This window comes from Chiloscyllium plagiosum, chromosome 18 (genome assembly GCF_004010195.1).
Source record: "Chiloscyllium plagiosum isolate BGI_BamShark_2017 chromosome 18, ASM401019v2, whole genome shotgun sequence".
Classification (NCBI taxonomy): Eukaryota; Metazoa; Chordata; class Chondrichthyes; order Orectolobiformes; family Hemiscylliidae; genus Chiloscyllium; species Chiloscyllium plagiosum.
Genome location: NC_057727.1, coordinates 19701039 through 19721923, shown reverse-complemented (window position 1 = coordinate 19721923; position 20885 = coordinate 19701039). Strand labels below are relative to the sequence as shown.

The window sequence follows — 20885 nt, the reverse complement described above, 5'->3', positions numbered from 1 at the left end:
CCCTCCCACGCTGTGTGTGTGTGTCCCTCCCTCGCTGTGTGTGTGTGTGTCGCCCCCACCCCAGTCTGACCTATCACCCTCACCTTGACCTCTTTCCACCTATCACATTTCCGACGCCCCTCCCCCAAGTCCCTCCTCCCTACCTTTTATCTTAGCCTGCTGGACAAACTTTCCTCATTCCTGAAGAAGGGCTTATGCCCGAAACGTCGATTCTCCTGTTCCCTGGATGCTGCCTGGCCTGCTGCGCTTTTCCAGCAACACATTTCCAGCTCTGATCTCCAACATCTGCAGACCTCACTTTCTCCTCTCAGATAGATAGGACAGTGAAGAAGGCGTTTAGTACATTTTCTTTTATTAGGGTCATAACATTGAATATAGGAGTTGGGACATCATATTGCAGCTGTATGGGACATATGGTTAGCAACATTTGGAACATTGTGCGCAATTCTGAGCTTCCTCCTTTTGGAAGAATGTTGTCAGAAAAGATTTACAAGGATGTTGCCAAGGCTGGCGGACTTGAGCTATAGGGAGAGGCTGAATAGGCTGAGGACGTTTTCCCTGGAGCGTTGGAAGCTGAGGTTATAGAGGTGCATCAAGTCATGAGGGGCATGGATAGGATAAACAGACAAGGTCTTTTTCCTGGGGTGGGGGAGTCCAGAACTAGAGGGCATATCTTTAGGGTGAGAGGGGAAATATGTAAAAGGGACCGAAAGGGCAACTTTTTCACACAGAGGGTGACGTGTGTATGGAATGAGCTGCCAGAGGAAGTGGTGGAGTCTGGTGTAATTGCAACATTAAAAAGGCATCTGGATGAGTATATAAATAGAAAGGTTAGAGGGATAAGGGCCAAATGCTGGTAAATGGGACTAGATTAACTTAGTTTATCTGGTTGGTATGGACGAGTTCGACTGAAGGGTCTGTTTTTGTGCTGTACATCTCTCTGACTCTATGTCACGACTGACCGAGTGAAAAATCACACAACACCAGGTTATAGTCCAACAGGTTTATTTGGAAGCATTAACTTTCGGAGTGCTGCTCCTTCACCACAACCACTTGTTGAAGGAGCAGTGCTCTAAAAGCTAGTGCTTCCAAATAAACCTATTGGACTATAACCCAGTGTTGTGTGATTTTTAACTTTGTACACCCCAGTCTAACACCAGCACCTCCAAATCATGACAATTCACCTAGATGACATTGTAATAACACGGAAAACTAATAAGGAGCATTTAGAGAACTTGGATATCATCCTCAGACATACCAAATGCCTTCTTCACTATCCTATCTACCTGTGGCTCTGCTTTCAAGGAGCTATGAACCTGCACTCCAAGGTCTCTTTGTTCAGCAACACTCCCTCGAACCTTACCATTAAGTGTATAAGTCCTGCCCTGATTTGCCTTTCTAAAATGGGCGCAAGTCTTGCACCTCCTGCGGTTGCAGGGGAAGGTGCCGGGAGTGGAGGTTGGGTTGGTGGGGGGTGTGGATCTGACGAGGGAGTCACAGAGGGAGTGGTCTTTACGGAATGCTGATAGGGGAGGGGAGGGAAATATATCCTTGGTGGTGGGGTCCGTTTGGAGGTAGCGGAAATGACGGCGGATGATGCGCTTTACATGGAGATTGGTGGGGTGGTAGGTGAGGACCAGTGGGGTTCTGTCCGGGTGGCGGGTGGAGGGGCGGGGCCCAAGGGCGGAGGAGCGGGAAGTGGAAGAGATGCGGTGAGTCTCCTGGACAGTCTCAGATTCATCCCTCCCCTTCCTCGACCTTTCTATTTCCATCTCAGGCGACCGAATCAACACGGACATCTACTACAAACCGACCGACTCCCACAGCTACCTGGACTACACCTCCTCCCATCCTGCCCCCTATAAAAACGCCATCCCATTCTCCCAATTACTTCGTCTCCGCCGCATCTGCTCCCAGGAGGACCAGTTCAAAATACGTACAACACAGATGGCCTCCTTCTTCAAGGACCGCAATTTCCCCCCCAACGTGGTCGACAATGCCCTCCACAGCATCTCCTCCACTTCCCGCTCCTCCGCCCTTGAGCCCCGCCCCTCCAACCGCCACCAGGACAGAACCCCACTGGTCCTCACCTAGTGGAAGGGTACTGGTTGGTATGGCGGGAAAGGAAGAAGCGGAGGGCTTTGAGTCCTTCGTGATGGGGGATGGAGGTGTACAGGGACTGGATGTCCATGGTGAAAATAAGGCGTTGGTGACCGGGGAAGCGAAAATCATGGAGCAGGTGGATGGCATGGGTGGTGTCCCGAACGTAGGTGGGGAGTTCTTGGACTAAGGGGGACAGGACGGTGTCAAGGTATGCGGAGATGAGTTCGGTGGGGCAGGAGCAGGCGGAGACAATGGGTCGGCCGGGGCAGTCAGGTTTGTGGATTTTGGGCAGGAGGTAGAAGCGGGAGGTGCGGGGTTGTGATCCCGAACGTAGGTGGGGAGTTCTTGTCTGAGACTCCACTTTCAAGGAACTATGAACCTGCACTCCAAGGTCTCTTTGTTCAGCAACACTCCCTCGAACCTTACCATCAAGTGTATAAGTCCTGCCCTGATTTGCCTTTCTAAAATGCAGCACCTCACATTTATCTAAATTAAACTCCTTTTAAACATGATGTGGATCTTGAAAAATGTTCTTCATTGACCACTGAAAAATCGAACAGGCTGTCGATACCCTGAATGGCAGTCTCATACAAGCCCTTATGAGTATTAATTACAGCAGACTTCTGGGAATCCTGGACTAAATGCAATTGCAAGTAAGTGTGGCTAATGTCCACTTTTGTGAAGCAGGGGCCAGCTTTGTGTATAAATCTTCTATCCATTGGATTGGATATTTATTCAGCTTCAAAAATGGTTTACCATTTGTTTGAAATCCCCACAAAGGCTATCTGACCCTTTGGCTTCAAAATTGTTACAATTGGTGCTATCCATTCTGCAGATTGGACTGGGTTTGATGATTCCTTCACTTTCCAAACTTCTTATTTCTACCTCGACTTTTGCCAGTAAGGCAAAAGGAATTGGGCAGGTCTAATGGCTTCCTATTCAATATGCAAGGTGGCCCTGGCCGCTCTGATAGACCCTAGACCCTCCTGGAAGAGTTCTGGGTATTTAATTAGGATTTCACTCAGGCAGCCATTTTCTAATTCAGACATGTTGAGTCAAGCTAGGTCACCCTCTGCAAACAGTTTTGCCCCTATTAACTTTGGCCTAAGCCTTTTACCACAATCACTGGTAACTAAACCAGCTGCTTTTCAAGAGACCAGAACAGACATTGTACCCATAATCTGTATTATTTACATGGTATAGGTTCTTAGCTTAGCTGAGGTCTTGCACAAAGTTAAAAGCTTTGCATTGCAAATGTTATTAAAAACTGATTCTGCAACCACTGATATGGCTGCATCAGTATCAACCTCCATTAGAACCAGATGACGATTTAACCAGAAGCTTACCTTGATTGATATTGATTTTAATGTTGCTAAGCAATTTAACTGTTCCAAACCAGATGTAGGTGAACTTCCCAGGGTATGAACCCTCCTAGATATTGGCCTATGAGTTATCTCACTCAATTTAGGTCTAGTAGGACTCCTTTGCTGTTTCGAATCCGCATACTGGCAACAGCTACAATGGCTGAACAGGGACTGAATGAGGCTGTGCAATTGCTTGCACTCAAGCTCCATCAGACTGGCAGGAATGTCCATTTCCATCAGAATATCTTACAATTCGTATACTCCATTTGCCACATTTTCCAATGATACTGCCAGTTGTAGTGCCTGCTTGAAGTCCAGTTGAGCTTCAGCTAGCAGGGGTTCTTGCATAATTGCATCATTAGTCCCGTATAACAAATAGTCTCTAAGCATCTCATTAAAGATTAAAGCAAATTGACAGGCCTCTGTAGTTGTCATAACCTACTCAAACACCCTGATGCAGATTCCCCGGTTCTTGAATTGCCACGTAAAAACTATAGCATCTTCGAATTAAAGGAGGCTTGGGATCGTAATATTCCTTAACTATATAAACCAATTCTTGAAAGCCTTTAGTATCTGATGCCTTAGGGAAAGTTAGGCTCCGAATGAGAGAAAAAGCTGCAGCTTCACATGCTGTCAGGAGAATTGCTCATTGTTGTCTGCCACAATGTCCCAATAACCCATTTTGTCTACATACTATGCCCATTGCTCGATGGCAGGGTTGAATGAATCAAACTTCCCAAACAAACAAATAATGTAAGAAATGCTTACCCCAACTCAAAGACTACTACTGTGAGCGAGTTTTTTCAAAACTGTGGTTTACTCTCGTCTCCACTGAAGTAGATCCATAGAGGCCGGCATCTCATCACCAAATCACCCTTTGTTTAAACATGAACAGTCCTTGACTATAATGCTGCCTCATACAGAGTCAAGTACAGAGTGTCCATACCTCTGACACTCAACCTTTTTATGGAAGCTAGAGCTCCCTGACTGGACCAGAATAATCAGGGAACTCATTCTGAGATCGAGCTGGCTGACCTTGTTTCAATCACTACAGTACCAAATACCTTGCACTTTGCTACATAAAACTCCATCTAACAAATTTTTGCCCACTCACTCAACCAGTCGAGATTTCCTTGAGAGAATATTTGAGCAGTTTTGTGCCTGTATACAAGAAGGATGTGCTGGTGTTGCAGAGAGCCTTGAAGGTTTACAAGAATGATTCCAGGAATGAAAGGCTTGTCATATGAGGAATAGCTGAGGATTTTGGGTCTGTGCTCCATGGAGTTTAGAAGGATGAGGGGGGATTTAATTAATATTCACAGAATACTGATAGGCTTGGATAGAGTGGATTTGGAGAAGATGTTTCCACTAGCAGGTTGAGACTAAGGCCTGAGGACACACCTTAAAAGAATTTAGGGACACCACTGAGCTCATTAGGAATTTCGTCAGCCAGCGATAATCTGTTGAGCTTATTGCTTGTAAAGTCATTGATTGTAATTGAGACAGAGAAATAGGTTCTTGAGTGTTAAGGGAATCAAACGTTACGGGAAGAACGCTGGAGAGTGGGGTTACAAATATATCAGCCATGATTGAATGGCAGAACAGACTCAGTGGGCAAATGGCCTAATTCTGCTCCTACATTTTATTGCCTTATGTCCTCATCCAACATGCTCTCCCACCTATTTTAGTGTAGTTAACAAATTTGGATACACTCTGTCCCCTCCTCCATGTCATTAATATTGATAGTATCTAATTGAGGTGTTCAGACTGATCCTTGTGCCATCTGGTTACAAATTTCCATCTTGAAGAATTCCCATTGATCCCTATTCTCTTCTTCTATTTGGGATTTATTATCATTAGTACTGCATATGTATGCAAAAATGCAATAAATTTTAAAATTGCATTTTGGTTTATCTTTGGCATGATTTCAAGATACTTCAAGACATAATTTACATATAATTGTTTCAAGCAATGAACATACTGATTATTTTTCACACACTAGTTTAAAGTACATGAAGCTTTTGGCGCCTTGACTGAGAACTTCATTCTTATCAAAGAAGACGGATTCTGGGTAATCCAAGATGGATGACAGGAAAAATTTCTGGCTGGAACAGGATGCTCCTTTTTTGAGGGATTTTAGGGGTTGGAGTTGATTTCCTCGAATTCCAGGAGCAACAGTTACTGTTTTATATGCTATTGCATTGTTTTGAAACTTAGGAGAAAAAAGATTCAAAATAACGGCACTTTTCAAAGGGAGAGGGACAGACAAAGGCAGCACATTTTCAGGTCAATACAGGGGGGAGAGAGAGAGAGAGAGAGAGAAAGAAACCTACACTGCTAACTGACACAGCAGTGAACCAGTGCAGTTACTGCATTTGCTGTTGAATTAATTTATCGCTGGACATTGTAGTGTATCTAGGAAAATTAACAAACAGTGAACTTCACAACTAATCTTGGAGGAACCTGTTTGGGAGAGGTCACAGCATAGAAACAGGTAAGTGAGTAGTTTTAAGTATAGCCTTGCTGTAAATCCACACTAGTGAGTAGAGTGTATTCTTTCTTGATTATATGCTTTATTGAGATATATTTCTTGATTAAACTTAAAAATATAAGCCATAAGTATTAAGTTAGCTTGGAACAGTGTTTTGTAGAGCAATAACACGGTGCTATTTTCTGGGTCTGTAGATTGGAAGAAGCAAAAATGGCCTATAGTAGGGTGATATGCTCTTCTTGGCAAAAGTGAGGACTGCAGATGCTGGAAACCAGAGTCTAGATTATAGTGGTGCTGAAAAAACGCAGCAGGCCAGGCAGCATCCGAAGAGCAGGAAAATCGATGTTTTGGGCAAAAACCCTTCATCGGGAATGGAGGCAGGGAGCCTCCAGGGTGGAGAGATAAATGGGGGGGGGTGCTCTTCTTGTCAGGTGTGGGAGTTTAGGGAGAGGTTATGTGTTACTGAGAATTATATCTGCAATAAATGACATTGGTTGCTAATCCTATCAGGTAGTGCAGGAGTCTTTTGTGACTATCCCCATTTCAAAAAGGTATGCTGTTTTGGAAAATGTAGGGGTTGGTGGATTCTCTGTGGTATGTAGCATGAACAGCCAAATTTCTGGTACCGGGACTGGCTCTAATGCAATGAGGGGTGCGTCGAGTTCCAAGAGATCAATTGTGTTCGGGAACTCTCTAGTCCGAGGTACAGAAAAATGTTGCTGTGGCCAGCAGCGAAAAATCAGAATGGTGTGTTGTTGCTTCCCTGGTGCCAAGTTCAAGGATGTCTTAGAGAAGGTGCAGAATGTTCTCAAAGGAGGCAGAGAGACCAACAGGAAGTCGTTGTACACATTGGAACTAACAACATAGGAAGGGAAAAGGATGAGATTCTAAAGGGAGAATATAGAAAGTTAGGCGGGAATTTTAAACGAGCTCCTCGAGGGTAGTAATATCTAGCTAGTGAGGGTAGGAATAGGAGGAGAGAGCAGATAAATGCATGGCTAAGGAGCTGGTGTATGGGAGAAGGATTCGCATTTTTGGACCATTGGAATCTCTTCTGGGGAAGAAGTGACCTATACAAGAAGGATAGATTGCACCTGAATTGGAAGGGGACTAATATACAGGCAGGGAGACTTGCTCAAGCTGCTCAGGAGAATTTAAACTTGTAAGGTTGGGGGTGGGGGGGAGTGGGCGGGACCCATGGAGATAGTGAGGAAAGAGATCAATCTGAGACTGGTACAGTTGAGAAAAGAAGCGAGTCAAACAGTCAGGGCAGGCAGGGACAAAGCAGAGAACAAGGTAGGATTGATAAATTAAATTGCATTTATTTCAATGCAAGGGGCCTAACGGGGAAGGCAGATGAACTCATGGCATGGTTAGGAACATGGGACTGGGATATCATAGCAATTACAGAAACGTGGCTCAGGGATGGACAGGTCTGGCAGCTTGGTTTTCCAGGATATAAATGCTACAGGAAGGACAGAAAAGGAGGCAAGAGAGGAAGGGGAATGGTGCTTTTGATAAGGGATAGCATTACAGCTGTACTGAGGGAGGATATTCCGGGAAGTTATTTGGGTGGAACTGAGAAATAAGAAAGGGCTGATCACTTTCTTGGGATTGCATTATAGAACCCCCTAATAGTCAGCAGGAAATTGAGAAACAAATTTGTAAGGAGATCTCAGTTATCTGTAAGAATAATAGACTGGGACTGCCATAGTTTTAAGGGTTTAGATGGAGAGAAATTTGTTAAGTGTGTAAAAAAAAATTTTCTAATTCAGTAGGTGGATGTACCACCAAAAGAAGATGTAAAACTTGACCTACTATTGGGAAATAAGACAGGGCAGGTGACTGAGGTGTCAGTGCCCCCACTTTGGGGCCAGCGACCATAATTCTATTAGTTTTTAAATAATGATGGAAAAGGATAGACGAGATCTAAAAGTTGAAGTTCTAAATTGGAAGAAGGCCAATTTTGACGGTATTAGGCAAGAACTTTCAAAAGCCGATTGTTCGCAGGTAAAGGGATGGCTGGAAAATGGGAAGCCTCCAGAAATGAGTTAACAATAGTCCAGAGACAAGACTCCCTGTTAGGGTGAAGGGAAAGTTTGGTAGGTGTAGGGAATGCTGGATGACTAAAGAAATTAAAAGAGAAGGAAGCATATGTCAGGTATAGACAGGAGAGATCGAGTGGATCCTTAGAAGAGTATAAAGGCAGTAGGAGTATACTTAAGAGGGAAATTAGGAGGGTGAAAAGGGGACATGAGAGAGCTTTGGCAAATAGGGTTAAGGAGAATCCAAAGGGCTTTTACAAATATATTAAGGAGAAAAGGATAACTAGGGAGAGAATAGGGCCCCTCAAAGATCAGCAAGGCAGCCTTTGTGTGGAGCCAGAGGAGATAGGGGAGATACTAAACAGTATTTTACAACAGTGTTTACTGTGGAGAAGGACATGTCAGCTATGGAATGTAGAGAAGTAGATGGTGACATCTTGAGAATGTCCATATTACAGAGGAGGAAGTGCTGGATGTCTTGAAATGCATAAAAGTGGATTAATCCCCAGGACCTGATCAGATGTAGAGCTTAAAAATGTGTTGCTGGAAAAGCGCAGCAGGTCAGGCAGCATCAAAGGAATATGAGAATCGGCATAAGCCCTTCTTCAGGAATCCTGTTCCTTTGATGCTGCCTGACCTGCTGCGCTTTTCCAGCAACACATTTTTAAGCTCTGATATCCAGCATCTGCAGTCCTCACTTTCTCCTCCCTGATTAGATGTACCCGAGAACTCTGTGGGAAGCTAGAAAAGTGATTGCTGGGCCCATTGCTGAGATATTTGTATCATCAGTAGTCAAAAGTGAGGTGCTGTAAGACTGGAGGTTGACTAACGTGGTGCCACTGTTTAAGAAAGTTGGTAAGGACAAGACCAGTGAGCCTAACGTCAGTGGTCAGCAAGTTGTTGGAGGGAATCCTGAGGGACAGGATGTATATGTATTTGGAAAGGCAAGGACTGATTAGGGATAATCAACATGGCTTTGTGCGTGGGAAATCATGTCTCACAAACTTGATTGAGTTTTTTGAGGAAGTAACAAAGAGGATTGATGAGGGCAGAGCAGTAGATGTGATCAAATGGACTTCAGTAAGGCTTTCGACAAGGTTCCCTATGGGAGATTAGTTAGCAAGGTTGGATCTCATGGAATACAGGGAGAACTAGCCAGAACTGGCTTGAAGGTAGAAGACAGAGGATGGTGCTGAAGGGATGTTTTTCAGATTGGAGGCCTGTGACCCAAAGATCAGTGCTGGGTCCACTACTTTTCGACATTTATATAAATGATTTTGATGTGAGCGTAAGAGGTATAATTAGTAAGTTTGCAGATGACACCAAAATTGCAGGTGTAGTGGACAACAAAAAAGGTTCCCTCAGATTACAATGAGAACTTGATCAGATGGCCAATGGGCTGAGGAGTGGCAAGTGGAGTTTAATTTAGATAACTGAAAGGCATTGGATTTTGGGAAAGCAAATCTTAGCAGGACTTATACAATTAATGGTAAGGGCCAAGGGAGTGTTGCTGAACAAAGAGACCTTGGAGTGCAGGTTCATAGCTCCTTGAAAATAGTGTCACAGCTAAATAGGATAGTGAAGGCAGCTTTTGGTATGCTTTCCTTTGTTGGTCAGAGCATTGACAATAGGATTTGGGAAGTCATGTTGCAGCTGTACTTTTGGAATATTGTGTGCAGTTCTGGTCTCCTTCCTATTGGAATGATGTTGTGAAACTTGAAAGGGTTCAGAAAAGACTTACAAGAATGCTGCCAGGTTTGGAGGATTTGAGCTATCAGGAGAGGTTGAATAGCCTAGGGCTGTTTTCCCTGGAGCATCGGAGGCTGAGGGGTGACCTCAGAGAGGTTTATAAAATCATGAGGAGCAGGGATAGGATAAATAGACAAAGTCTGTCCCTAGGGTAGGGGAATCCAGAACTAGAGGGCATAGGTTTAGGGTGAGAGGGGAAAGATATAAAAGAGACCTAAGGGTCAACTTTTTCGAGTAGAGAGTGCTACGTGTATAGAATGAGCTGCCAGAGAGAATGGTGGAGGCTAGTACAATTGCAACTTTTAAAAGGGATCTGGGTGGGTATATGAATAGGAAGAGTTTAGAGGGATATGGGCCATGTGCTGGCAGGTGGGATTAGATTGGGTTGGGGTATCTGGTCGGCATGGACAAATTGGACCGGAGAGTCTGTTTCTGTGCTGTATATCTCTATGTCTCTATGACTCTCTAAGGGTCCCTGGATCCAAAATGTTAAGTCTGTCTTCTCTCCACAAATGCTGCTGGACCTGCTGAGTTTCTACAGCAATTTGTTTTTCTTTCAGATTTCCAACAATTGCAGGTTTTCATTTTGTTATCATGGTGATCAGAAGCAGAGATGGAGGGGTAGAGAAGTGATGCTGATTGTCAAACCCTGCCCTTGTTTGTCTCCCTGAACATCCGCTCCACATGACTCCCACCCCTCGATTCTCTCCCTGAAAATGTCACTGTCTTTTCCACTGTTCCAAGACTTCAGTATTGCTGCACACTTGGCCTCCAAAACAATGATGCTGCTAAAAGTGGCTGCTTTTTGGCTGACAGCCTGAAGCAGGCATGATATCTTTGTCACAGGAGGGAATGCACCAAAAGGCTTTTCAGGTGACTATTTAAGTGCTGGACTATTTAGGCACTGGATCAAACAGGCCGTCTCATTAGTGGTAATGTGCATGTCCCACTCATAATGATGCCTATCTCCATACTTCAACTGCAAAGTGGAAAATTCTAGCCCATATCTTTGTTTAAATGGGATACCCTTTATCCTCAAACTGTACTCCTTAATTTTAGACACCCCACATGAGTAAACATCCTTTTAGTATCTACCTGGTCAATTCTGCTCAGAATCTTCCCTGTTGTCACTTCTCATTTTTCTAAATTATAGTTACATGACTTGCTCAGCCTTTCTTTGTAAAACATATCCTTCTTTAGCAACCTGTATATTTGTTTCAGGTTTCTAGAATCTGCAGTTCTTTGTTTCATTTTAGTGTTTGACATATATGCTGTTGTTCTTTTGCACTACGACACTACTTTATGTAAAAATCAATTCTCAGTCCTTAAATGGATTCTCACAGTATTCCACCATGATACTTTTAACCCATTTGTATTTGGTAATTCAAATCTAAGTAATGATTTTCCAGACCAAACAAATTGTTAATTCTAAACATGTTTGTTCCTGACTTATTTAAATTAATGGCATTCTACTCGACTTGTTTATAAAACTTGTAAATATTTGTTGAATGGGTAGTTTCATGTGGCCATACAAGGCAGAGTCAGCAACATCTTTTAACTTCCAAGTAATATCCAATAAATTATTACATTTAATGACTAACAAAAGTGATTTATTACATGTCCACCTATCCTTCGCTTATGGAAGATGCATAGGCAATTATTGACATAAAAACCATGAACTAGGTGTAGGTTTAGTGTACATTTCTTATCGCTCGATGGGGACTCATTATTCTGCTTTGACAGAAGTGCAGTTAAACAAGAACATTTAAGCCGCATGTCATACACAATTTTTGCTTCAAAACATATATGGATAAAAATGACTTTCACACCTAGAATAGTTATTTTTTGACCTTTTGTGGTGTCAAGATCACACTTGAGTATTTTTCTATACAACAAAAGGCAGTTGGTGGGATTCTCCGTGTGTTTATATAATTGTTTTCGAGATGAAGTGTTCGAATTTTTGAGTCATCTTGATCATCCATTATGCAGATGGATTCCGGTGGAACATTTCTAGTTTAAAAAAAATTGCATTAGAGTATATTTTCAAAAATCTCCTTTAGTTCAATCAACACTTTAATACACAACTCATTTTTTGGATTTAAATTATCTTGTGATCAGATGTGAGTTGGTTTGGGACTCTGTCACTGAAGAGTATGTTTCTGTGCTGTATGACTCTATGACTCTGTTGTGCTATCTCAAAAGGCAAGCACAGAGACTGTTCAGAAATCCAGTTCAAGACTTCCAGAGGTCCATTCTTATTGGAAGCAAAATAAAACAATGCAAAGAGAAGACCTAAGTCTTAGAATAATGCAACTCAACTAATGTATGCCCTGTCCAAAATACCTATGTATACATTTTCTAAAACTTGATTGCTATTACATGTTGGAATGTATTGTAAAGATGTATTAATATAGATGCTTTAACATGACATAAGGGGGAAAGGGGGATGGTGCAGTCTTGAAATCCAGTAACACCACATTTCTCTCATGTGTCCAAAATAACTTCACATCTGTTGATTGTTTTGAGCTACATCAATATCCTTGTTCAACATTGCATTTTCATGAATGTGCCTCTCAAGGAACCTGTAGATATTTATGCTACATTAATGCATCATGGCAATTTTTTCATGCTCTCAATTTATGGATTCATTTGTTAAAATTAAGAACTTAGCAACTTGCACAGACGCCATTCATGCACAAATACATACTGTTGCAAGGAATGCTGTCTCGGCCCAGCTGTCACGAACATTTTTCTCAGTTTCCATGAGAAAGTTACCTTTGATGAATTACCCTGATCCTTCTACTTCCAGCATATTTCTGATGTATAGATGATATGTATACTATAATTGAAGCTATACGTGCACATCAGAATTTTTCTTAAGCACTTAATGCAATACAACCCATGCTCAAATTCAACTTTGAAATGCAATACTCTTAAGAGCTCTATTTTGTCAATGTACTGGTTGAGAAATCTGCAAATGTGTTCTCTACTTCTGGCATGCTGAAATGTACCTTTACAAATCAGTTACATGTTGGATTCTTATAGCTCTATAAGACCAGCTAAATCGGTTATCTTGTAATTTGGGCTCCAATCCATTAGCTCACCATGCAAACTCAGGCCAAAATGGGGCACATCAAATCTATCCTGTAGGATAATGATGATCCCAATCAGACCGTTGTTCACTGTATTATATTTACTCATGAATGGGCTTATGGCCACCACGTCTGGACTGGAAAATGTCTGGTCTAATTTAAGGAAGTGTGAAAAAAACTTGGCAGATGGAATATGATGTGAGAAACTGAGATTATGCATTTTGGCAGAAGATATAGAGTTACTGAATATTATTTAAGTGAAGAAAAACTGCCGAAAGCAATGGAAAAGAGGGTCTTGGGAGTCTTCATCCATGAATCACAAGACGAGGATCCTAATTCAGCAGGAAATAGGGAAGGCAAATGGAATGTTGGCTTTTATTTCAACGGGAATGAAATATGAAAGGACGGAAGTTTTACTAAAATCATACAAGGCACTAATCAGATCACAACTGGAATACTGTGAACAATTTTGGGCTAACTAACGAAGGAAAGACTTACTGGCATTGGAGGCAGTTCAAAGAAGGTTCACTAGGCTGATACTGAGTATGATGGGACTGTCTTATGAGGTGAGGTTGAGTAGATTGAGCTTCTACTCAGAAGAATGAGAGGTGACCTTACTGGAACATACAAGATTCTTATGGTTCTTAACAGCATAGATGCAAAAAGCTTGCTTCCCCTTTTGAAACAGTCACAATCAGAGGGTGTAATCTCAGAATAAGGGGTCACACATTTAAGACAGAGGTGAGAGGCATTTCTTCTCTAAATGTAAAGAATCTGTGAAAGTCTTCACCAGTGGCCTGTTGAAGCTGGGTCATCAAGTATATTCAAGTATAAAGGAATTTTTAATCAGTAAAGGAATCAAGGGTTATGGAGCAAAAGCAGGAAAGTTGTGTTGAGAATTTTCAGATCATCCAAGATCTTATTGAATAGCAGAGCAGACATAATGGTCTCAGTGGCCTGCTTGTGCTCTTATGTCCTGTGGTCTTAAGTGCAATGTCAAAAGTTTCAGCTACAAGACTCTCTTTTCAGCAATATGCAATTAATTTGAACAGCCATAATTGTTCTTATAACAGTAGACATGGCAAATATTTTGGCCAGAATAAGATCCTGAAAGCAGCACTGACATAAATGGCAAATAAGTAAGTTCAAATTTGTTGATGTTGGTTGAGGAGGGAGTGTTTGTCAGCACACACAATATTAACCTGCTATTCTTGAAAAGTTACCATAGGATCTTTAACAAACACATCAACAGCCTGACTATTCTGTGACTTGCTTGAAGTTCCACCTTTCTAACTGGTCTTTGGTATTTGCTAAATTACATGGTCACTTCCTGGGACAGGGCTTAAACTGAAATCTTCTGACTGAGATATATTTTTCATTATCTACATTTTAGTTTACCCAAGAAAAACAGACCTGTTACCAATGATGTCTTGAATACTTTTCCATTACCTGATTAAGTTATCATTGAGTCTCAGAAAGTGAAGCGCCTTCATTTCAGCAATTCCAATAGGAATTTTTTTCAACATATTATGATCCAAAAACAATTCTCTCATAGTATTGTAGGTGCCAAAGAAAGAAACTGGGTCAATTCCATCGCTTGTTAATTTGTTGAAAGATAGGTACAAAATTTCTAATCCTGGTTCCATGTGAGCAAATACAAAGCCTGGAATTCGCTCAATCTGGTTATGAACAAGTATAAGATACAGGAGACCTTTGGGTAGCAATGATGGAACGTGAATTATCTTGTTGTGTGAGAGATCCAGATATTCTAGGTTCCTAGATGATAAACAGGAATTTTTATTCACATTAAGTATAATTTGTGAAACATTACACCCTTCTACAAAATGCAGAAAATTATAACTTGTTCAAACCAAAAACTAAATTAGATCAATTGTCTTTCACTATGTCAATATGAAAGGCATGTTGGCATTTATATAGAATTAATATGATTTCTTGATTTTATTTCAAATGAATGTATCACTTATTTTACTTAGTTTTAAAAAGAATTACAAGTTCATAATTGAATATTAACTATAATCAATTAAGTTATTTAGATTTGACAGTTAGAAACAGTTAGCTTATAATATGTACATTATGACATCAGTTAATAGTTGAAAACATTTAATTATTACCAAATTACTCACTTGAGTTTTATCCAAGCAAATGGTGCGATCCTGGTTTCATCAAGCTTATTATTCCTGAGAACCATCACATTCAAATTGGTGGTCTTATTTAAACTAACTTCAGATATCTCTTCAATTTCATTGTCTTCAAGATAAAGTTCCTGTTTTTTAATTAAAACAAAAATCACTTGGTACCATATAAGGTCTATCTGCATAGTGCATCAATAGTACTCATTTAAAGATTTTTAAACAACTAAAGAACTTCAGTTGCTTGAAATCAGATACAAAATGTTGGTTAAGGAAGGAGTGTTTGTCAGCACACACAACATTAGCCTGCTCTTCTTCAAAAGATACCATAGGATTTTTGACAAACACATCAATGGCCTGACTATTCAATGATTTGCTTGAAGCTCCACTCTTCCAACGGGCCTTTGGCATTTGCAAGATTACTTGGTCATTTTCTGGGACAGGGCTTAAACTACAACCTTCTGACTGAGATATATTTTTCATTATCTACATTTTAGTTTACCCATGAAAAACAGACCTATTCTCCATGGTACCTTGAATACTTTTCCATTACCTGATTAAGTTGTCAATGAGTCTCAGAAAGTGAAGTGCCTTCGTCTCAGCAATTTCAATGGGGAGAAAGCAAAGTTTCAGGTTCAGTGTTCCTTATTCAGAACATCTCAAGCTTTGTCTGGCATTTAATAAGTTCATGGCTGATCTGTTTGTGTTTTAAATTCTACAGTACTCAAATTACATCATATTATAAATAGAAAATGCTGAAAATATTCAGCAAGTTGGATAGAAACTGTGAGAGGGAAATTGACTCATCAGTGAAATTTTATGTGTAGGTGGTGGCCTTATTCAACCACCCAACCTGCACACCCTATCCTGATGGTAGGAGAAGAGAATAAATTGAGGAACACTGTATGGGGAACACCTTGGGGCTGAAGTAAGATGGGGCAGGAGTAGCACAGGATCCTGAAAAAGACATGTTTGTTTGTAAAGGATTGTCATGTGCCATCTACACTTTGCTTCACTGGTAAAGTACAGTGGCAATAGGAGGAGTACCTTAAGTTCTCATATCTGACCAGGGAAGGCCCTCAACTGATCCAAGCAGTCCACCCAACTCCTTGCATCCTGCTGCTAAAATACCAGTGGAGACACATAGGCAGCAGACACAGCATTGCTGTCATGGCATCTAGTTTAGAACTCAGAACTAGAATTAAATTTATTGTCACGTACTCAAATGAGTACAGTGAAAACTGTTTAAGTTGCTGCTTATGGCACCATGTTCGGTACAAAGTCCCGAGCAACAGGTTCATCAGTTACAGTTCTGAGGAAAATAGAGAAGTAAAAAGTCCAGCATTGCAGATTTTAGGAATAAATTATAAAATGGAGAAAAAAATGTCAGTACAACAGTCTTCCAACCCAGTCCATGCTGACACCCTAGCCACCCATCCACACCTTGACTCTAGATCATGCCATGTTCACTTCTGGGTTCATGGGGCCTTCATAGACTCAAGTTTCCCCCCCACCATTTGCCACCCAGCTTCCAGAAGGCAGTAAAATTCTACCCAGCATTTCAGGGTGGGACTTGTCATCAGGACTGAAAAACATGAGCGATATAATAAGATTTTTTAAAAAACACTGAAGCACAGTAAAGGAGTTGTGGATAGGAGGAGGGAAAGAACAAAAGGATAAATCTGTCAGGATGGAAAGCAAAAGAGATTTAATGGCAAAAGGGGATGATGATGCAAGGTAAACAAAACAATAATAACGAGACAAATAAGGAGATAAAGTGTCTTGAGGATTTGTAAATGACAAGACCAGAATAAAATCCAATTTTCTTAAGAAACAAAAGGTGGATCTGGAAGAACTGCAAGTGGCAAGGTTAGCAGTATCTGTTGTCTGCAAAAAGGTTATAATGATTACCCACTAAAATTAGAGTCATAGAGCCATACAATATGGAAACAGACCCTTCAGACCAACTCGTCCACGTCAACCATGTTTTCTAAACTGATCTAGTCCCATTTGCCTGCATTTGGCTCCTGTCCATCTAAACCTTCCCTGTCCTCATACCTGTCCAAATGTCTTTTAAATGCTGTAATCACCTCTATCACTTCCTCTGGCAGCTTATTCCATGTACGTACTACCCAAATGTCTGAAAAACCTGCCCTTCTCACCTTAAATCTATACCTTTGGACTGCACTACCCTGGGGAAAAGACTGATTGACTGATTGATTGTCACACGTACTGAAATACAGTGAAGAGCTTTATTTATGAGCAGTACAGGCACATCATAGTAAGGAAGGAAGCACGGATCAAGAAGACGTAGAGGCATAGAGATTACATTGCACAGGGTGTGCACTAGGCAAGATCAACATTGGCAAGATCAGCATAATTTCAGGCTCGAGAATCCATTCATCAATCTAATAACGGGCGGGGTGAAGCTGTTCCTGAATCTGCTGGTGCATGTGTTCAGGCTTCTGTATCTTCTGCGTGACGAGAGAGATTGTGGGAGATCATTACCAGGGTGTGATGGGTCTTTGACGTTGAAAGAAGGTTGTTGTTCAGTCTGAAGGGCTGTGACCAGTGGTGTGGCACAAGGATCAGTGCTGAATCCACTAGGCTATTCACCTATCTACACCTTTCATGATTTTATAAACCTTTATAAGGTCACCCCTCAGCCTTCTATGCTTCCGGGAAAAAGTCCCAGCCTGTCCAGCCTCTCTTTAAAACTCAAACCTTCCAGTCTCGAGAGCATCTTTGTAAATCTTTATCACACCCTTTCCAATTTAATAATGTCCTTCCTGTTGCAGGGCAACCAGAATTGTACGCAGTACTCCAAATGTGACTTTTCCAATGTCTGTACAGCCATAAAAATGATACCCCAATTCTTGTACTCAGTGCTCTGACTGACAAAGACAAGTGTCCGAAATATCATCTTCACCATCTGTCTATCTGTGATGCCACTTTCAAAGAACTATGTACCTAGAGCCATAGGTCTCTCTGTTTGACAACTTTCCCCAGGGCTCTACCGCCAACTGTGTAAGTCCTGCTCTGATTTGTCTTCCAAAATGCAAAACCTTGCATTTATCTCAATTTGCTCAATCTCATTTAACTCCACCTGCCATTCCTCAGCCCACTGGCCCAGTTGATCAAGACCCCATTATATTCTTAGAAAACCTTTTTTTTTACTGTACACTATACCATCAATTTTAGTGTCATCTACAAACTTACAACCGTGTCTCCTATATTCTTATCCAAATAGTTTATATAAATGACAAACAACAGTGGACCCAGCACTGATCCTTGCGACACACCACCGGTCACAGGCCTCCAGTCTGAACAACAACCTTCTGCCACTATCCTCTATATCCTACTATCAAACCGATTTTGTATCCAATTAGCTAGCTCTCCCAGGTGATCTAACCTTGCTAACCAGTTTACCATGCAGAAGCTTTTCGAAGACCTTGCTAAAATCCACATAGACAACATCTATCACTCTGCCTTCATCAATCATCTAGGTCACCTCTTCAAAAAAAACTCATCAAGTTTGTGAAATACAGTTTCCCATGCACAGAGCCATACTGTCTATCCCTAATCAGGAGTGAATGTGAGGACTGCAGATGCTGGAGATCAGAGTCAAAAAGTGTGGTGCTGGAAAAGCACAGCCAGTCAGGCAGCATCTGAGGAGCAGGATAGTTGACCTTTCGAGCATAAGCTCTGTGAAGCTTTCCAGTACCACTCTTTTTTTCCCTAATCAGTCCTTGCCTTTCCAAATGCATGTAGATCCTGTCTCTCGGAACCCTCTCCAACAACTTAGGTCATTAAATTCAGGTTCACCAGTCTGTGATTTCCTGGCTTTTCCTTGCAGCCTTTCTTAAATAATGGCACAAAGTACTTTCTTCTGACACCTTACCCATGGCTGTCCATGATCCAAATACCTCTGCTCGGGTTCCCACAATTTCTTCTTTAACTTCCCAGAATGTCCTGGAATACACTTGACCAGGTCCTGGAGATTTAACTACCTTTATGCATTTTATGGAATTTTTAAAGACATTGCTATTTATTTCCCCAATTTTCCACTTGCATATCTCTCCACATTAAATGCTGACACCAAATGTTAATTTAGGATCTCGCCCATAGGCATATGGTTCCATACATTGATGGTCTCTTTGCTATTTAAGGGACCATATACTGTCTATAGTTACTCTTTTGCCATTAATATACTTGTACAATCTCTTTTAATTTTCCTTAACCTGATCTGCTATAGTTATCTCTTGTTCCCTTTCTTCCCTCCTGATTTCGGTCTTAAGTGGACTCCTGCACCTCCTATACTCCTCAAGGGATTCGCTTGATCCCAGCTGTCTATACCTGACATATGCCTCCTTTTTCTTGACCAGTGCTTCAATGTCCCTCGTCATCTTATGTCCCCATTCCTAACAGCCTTGCCCTTCATACTAACAGGACTATGCTGTCCCTGCACTCTCATTATCTCATTTTTAAAAGGCTCCCACTTGTCAGACATTCCTTTACCTGCGAACAGCCTCCCCCCATCAACCTTTGAAAGTTCCTGTTTAATACCATCAAAATTGGCCTTGCCCCAATTTAACTTGTGGACCAGTCCTATCATTTTCCATAACGAGTTTAAATCTAACAGAATTATGGTCACTGATCCCAAAGTGCTCTCCAACTAACATCTTAGTCACTTGCCCTGTCTTACTTCCGAAGAGGAGGTTGAGTTTTGCCCCTTCTCTAGTAGGGCTATCTACGTATTGATTGAGAAAGTTTTCTTAAATACAATTAACAAATTCCTCCCTATCCAGCCCTTAATATTTTGGCAGTCCCAATCTATGTTTAGAAAGTTAAAATGCCTTACTATTACAATCCAATTATTTTTACAGCAACATATTTGCTCCTCAATTTCTGGCTGACTATTAGGACTGTACTATAAGATTCCCATCAAAGTGATCACCCCTTCTTACTTCTAAGTTCTATCCAGATATTTTCACTAGATGATCCCCCAGGAATATGCTCTCTAAGTACCGTAATTATGTTTTCTCTAATCAAAATTGCCACTCCTCCTCCTATCTTGCCTCCCTCCCCCAATCCTTTCTTCAGCTTCTGTAGCCTAGAACACTGAGCTACCAGTCCTGACCATCCCTCAGCTGTGTTTCTGTAATAGCTATGATATTCCTAGTCCCATGTGCCCATTTATTCCTTGAGTTCATCTGCCCTACTGTCGGACCTCTTGCATTGAAATAAATTCAGTTTAATTAATCAGTCTTCCCTCATTCTCTGCTATGCTCTTGTTTACTTTGTTTATTTAACTCTGTCTGTAACTTCTGTACTAACCTCAACCTTCTCTCTTGTCTCACTATTATTTATTGTTTCACCCCTCTATCAGACTAGTTTAAATCCTCCTGAGTAGTTCTTGCAAATCTCCCCACCAGGTTCTTGGTTCCCCTGCAGTTGAGGTGCAACATGTCTTATTCTACAAGTCACTTCTGCCCCTGAAGAGATCCCAATGATCCAGAATTCTGAATCTCTGCTCCCTGGACCAGCTCCTCAGCAACGTATTCATCTGCTCTGTCCTCCTATTCCTACTCTCACTAGCAAGTGGTATCCAGAGATTACTTATTGAATGTCAAATTGAGTAAAAGGCTATACTTACATGGGTGGGTAAAACGGGAATGAGAACAGTTGTTGTAGTTGATGTAAGGGGAGAACAGACTATTCCAGATTTTGCCCCTTCAGATTGCTAAAATGCGGTGAATGGGGAAAATGGGTTTGGAGTGACATCTTGCTGGAAGTAATAGAAACAAAGGAGGATCCATTGAATATGGAGGCTATTGGAGAGGAACATTAGAACATGGGGAACACTGCCCTAGTCTTGGGAAGGAGAGTGA

General features: G+C 41.5%; 1 protein-coding gene and 1 long non-coding RNA gene across 2 annotated transcripts in view; one reads left to right on the top strand and one right to left on the bottom strand.

The window, feature by feature from the left end:
• LOC122558930 overlaps window positions 1–20885 on the top strand; it is a 269987-nt gene that overhangs the window by 176971 nt on the left and 72131 nt on the right. The window lies entirely within an intron of this gene.
• The window catches only part of ecm2 (extracellular matrix protein 2, female organ and adipocyte specific), a 63936-nt gene continuing 54462 nt past the window's right edge, over window positions 11412–20885 (bottom strand). The window contains exons 11-13 of the mRNA XM_043707886.1: window positions 14989–15128; window positions 14294–14620; window positions 11412–11762 (exon numbers count right to left, since the gene is read on the bottom strand). Of these exons, the coding sequence (XP_043563821.1) occupies window positions 11591–11762; window positions 14294–14620; window positions 14989–15128 (639 nt within the window). The 3' untranslated portion in view covers window positions 11412–11590. The remainder of the gene's footprint in view (window positions 11763–14293; window positions 14621–14988; window positions 15129–20885) is intronic.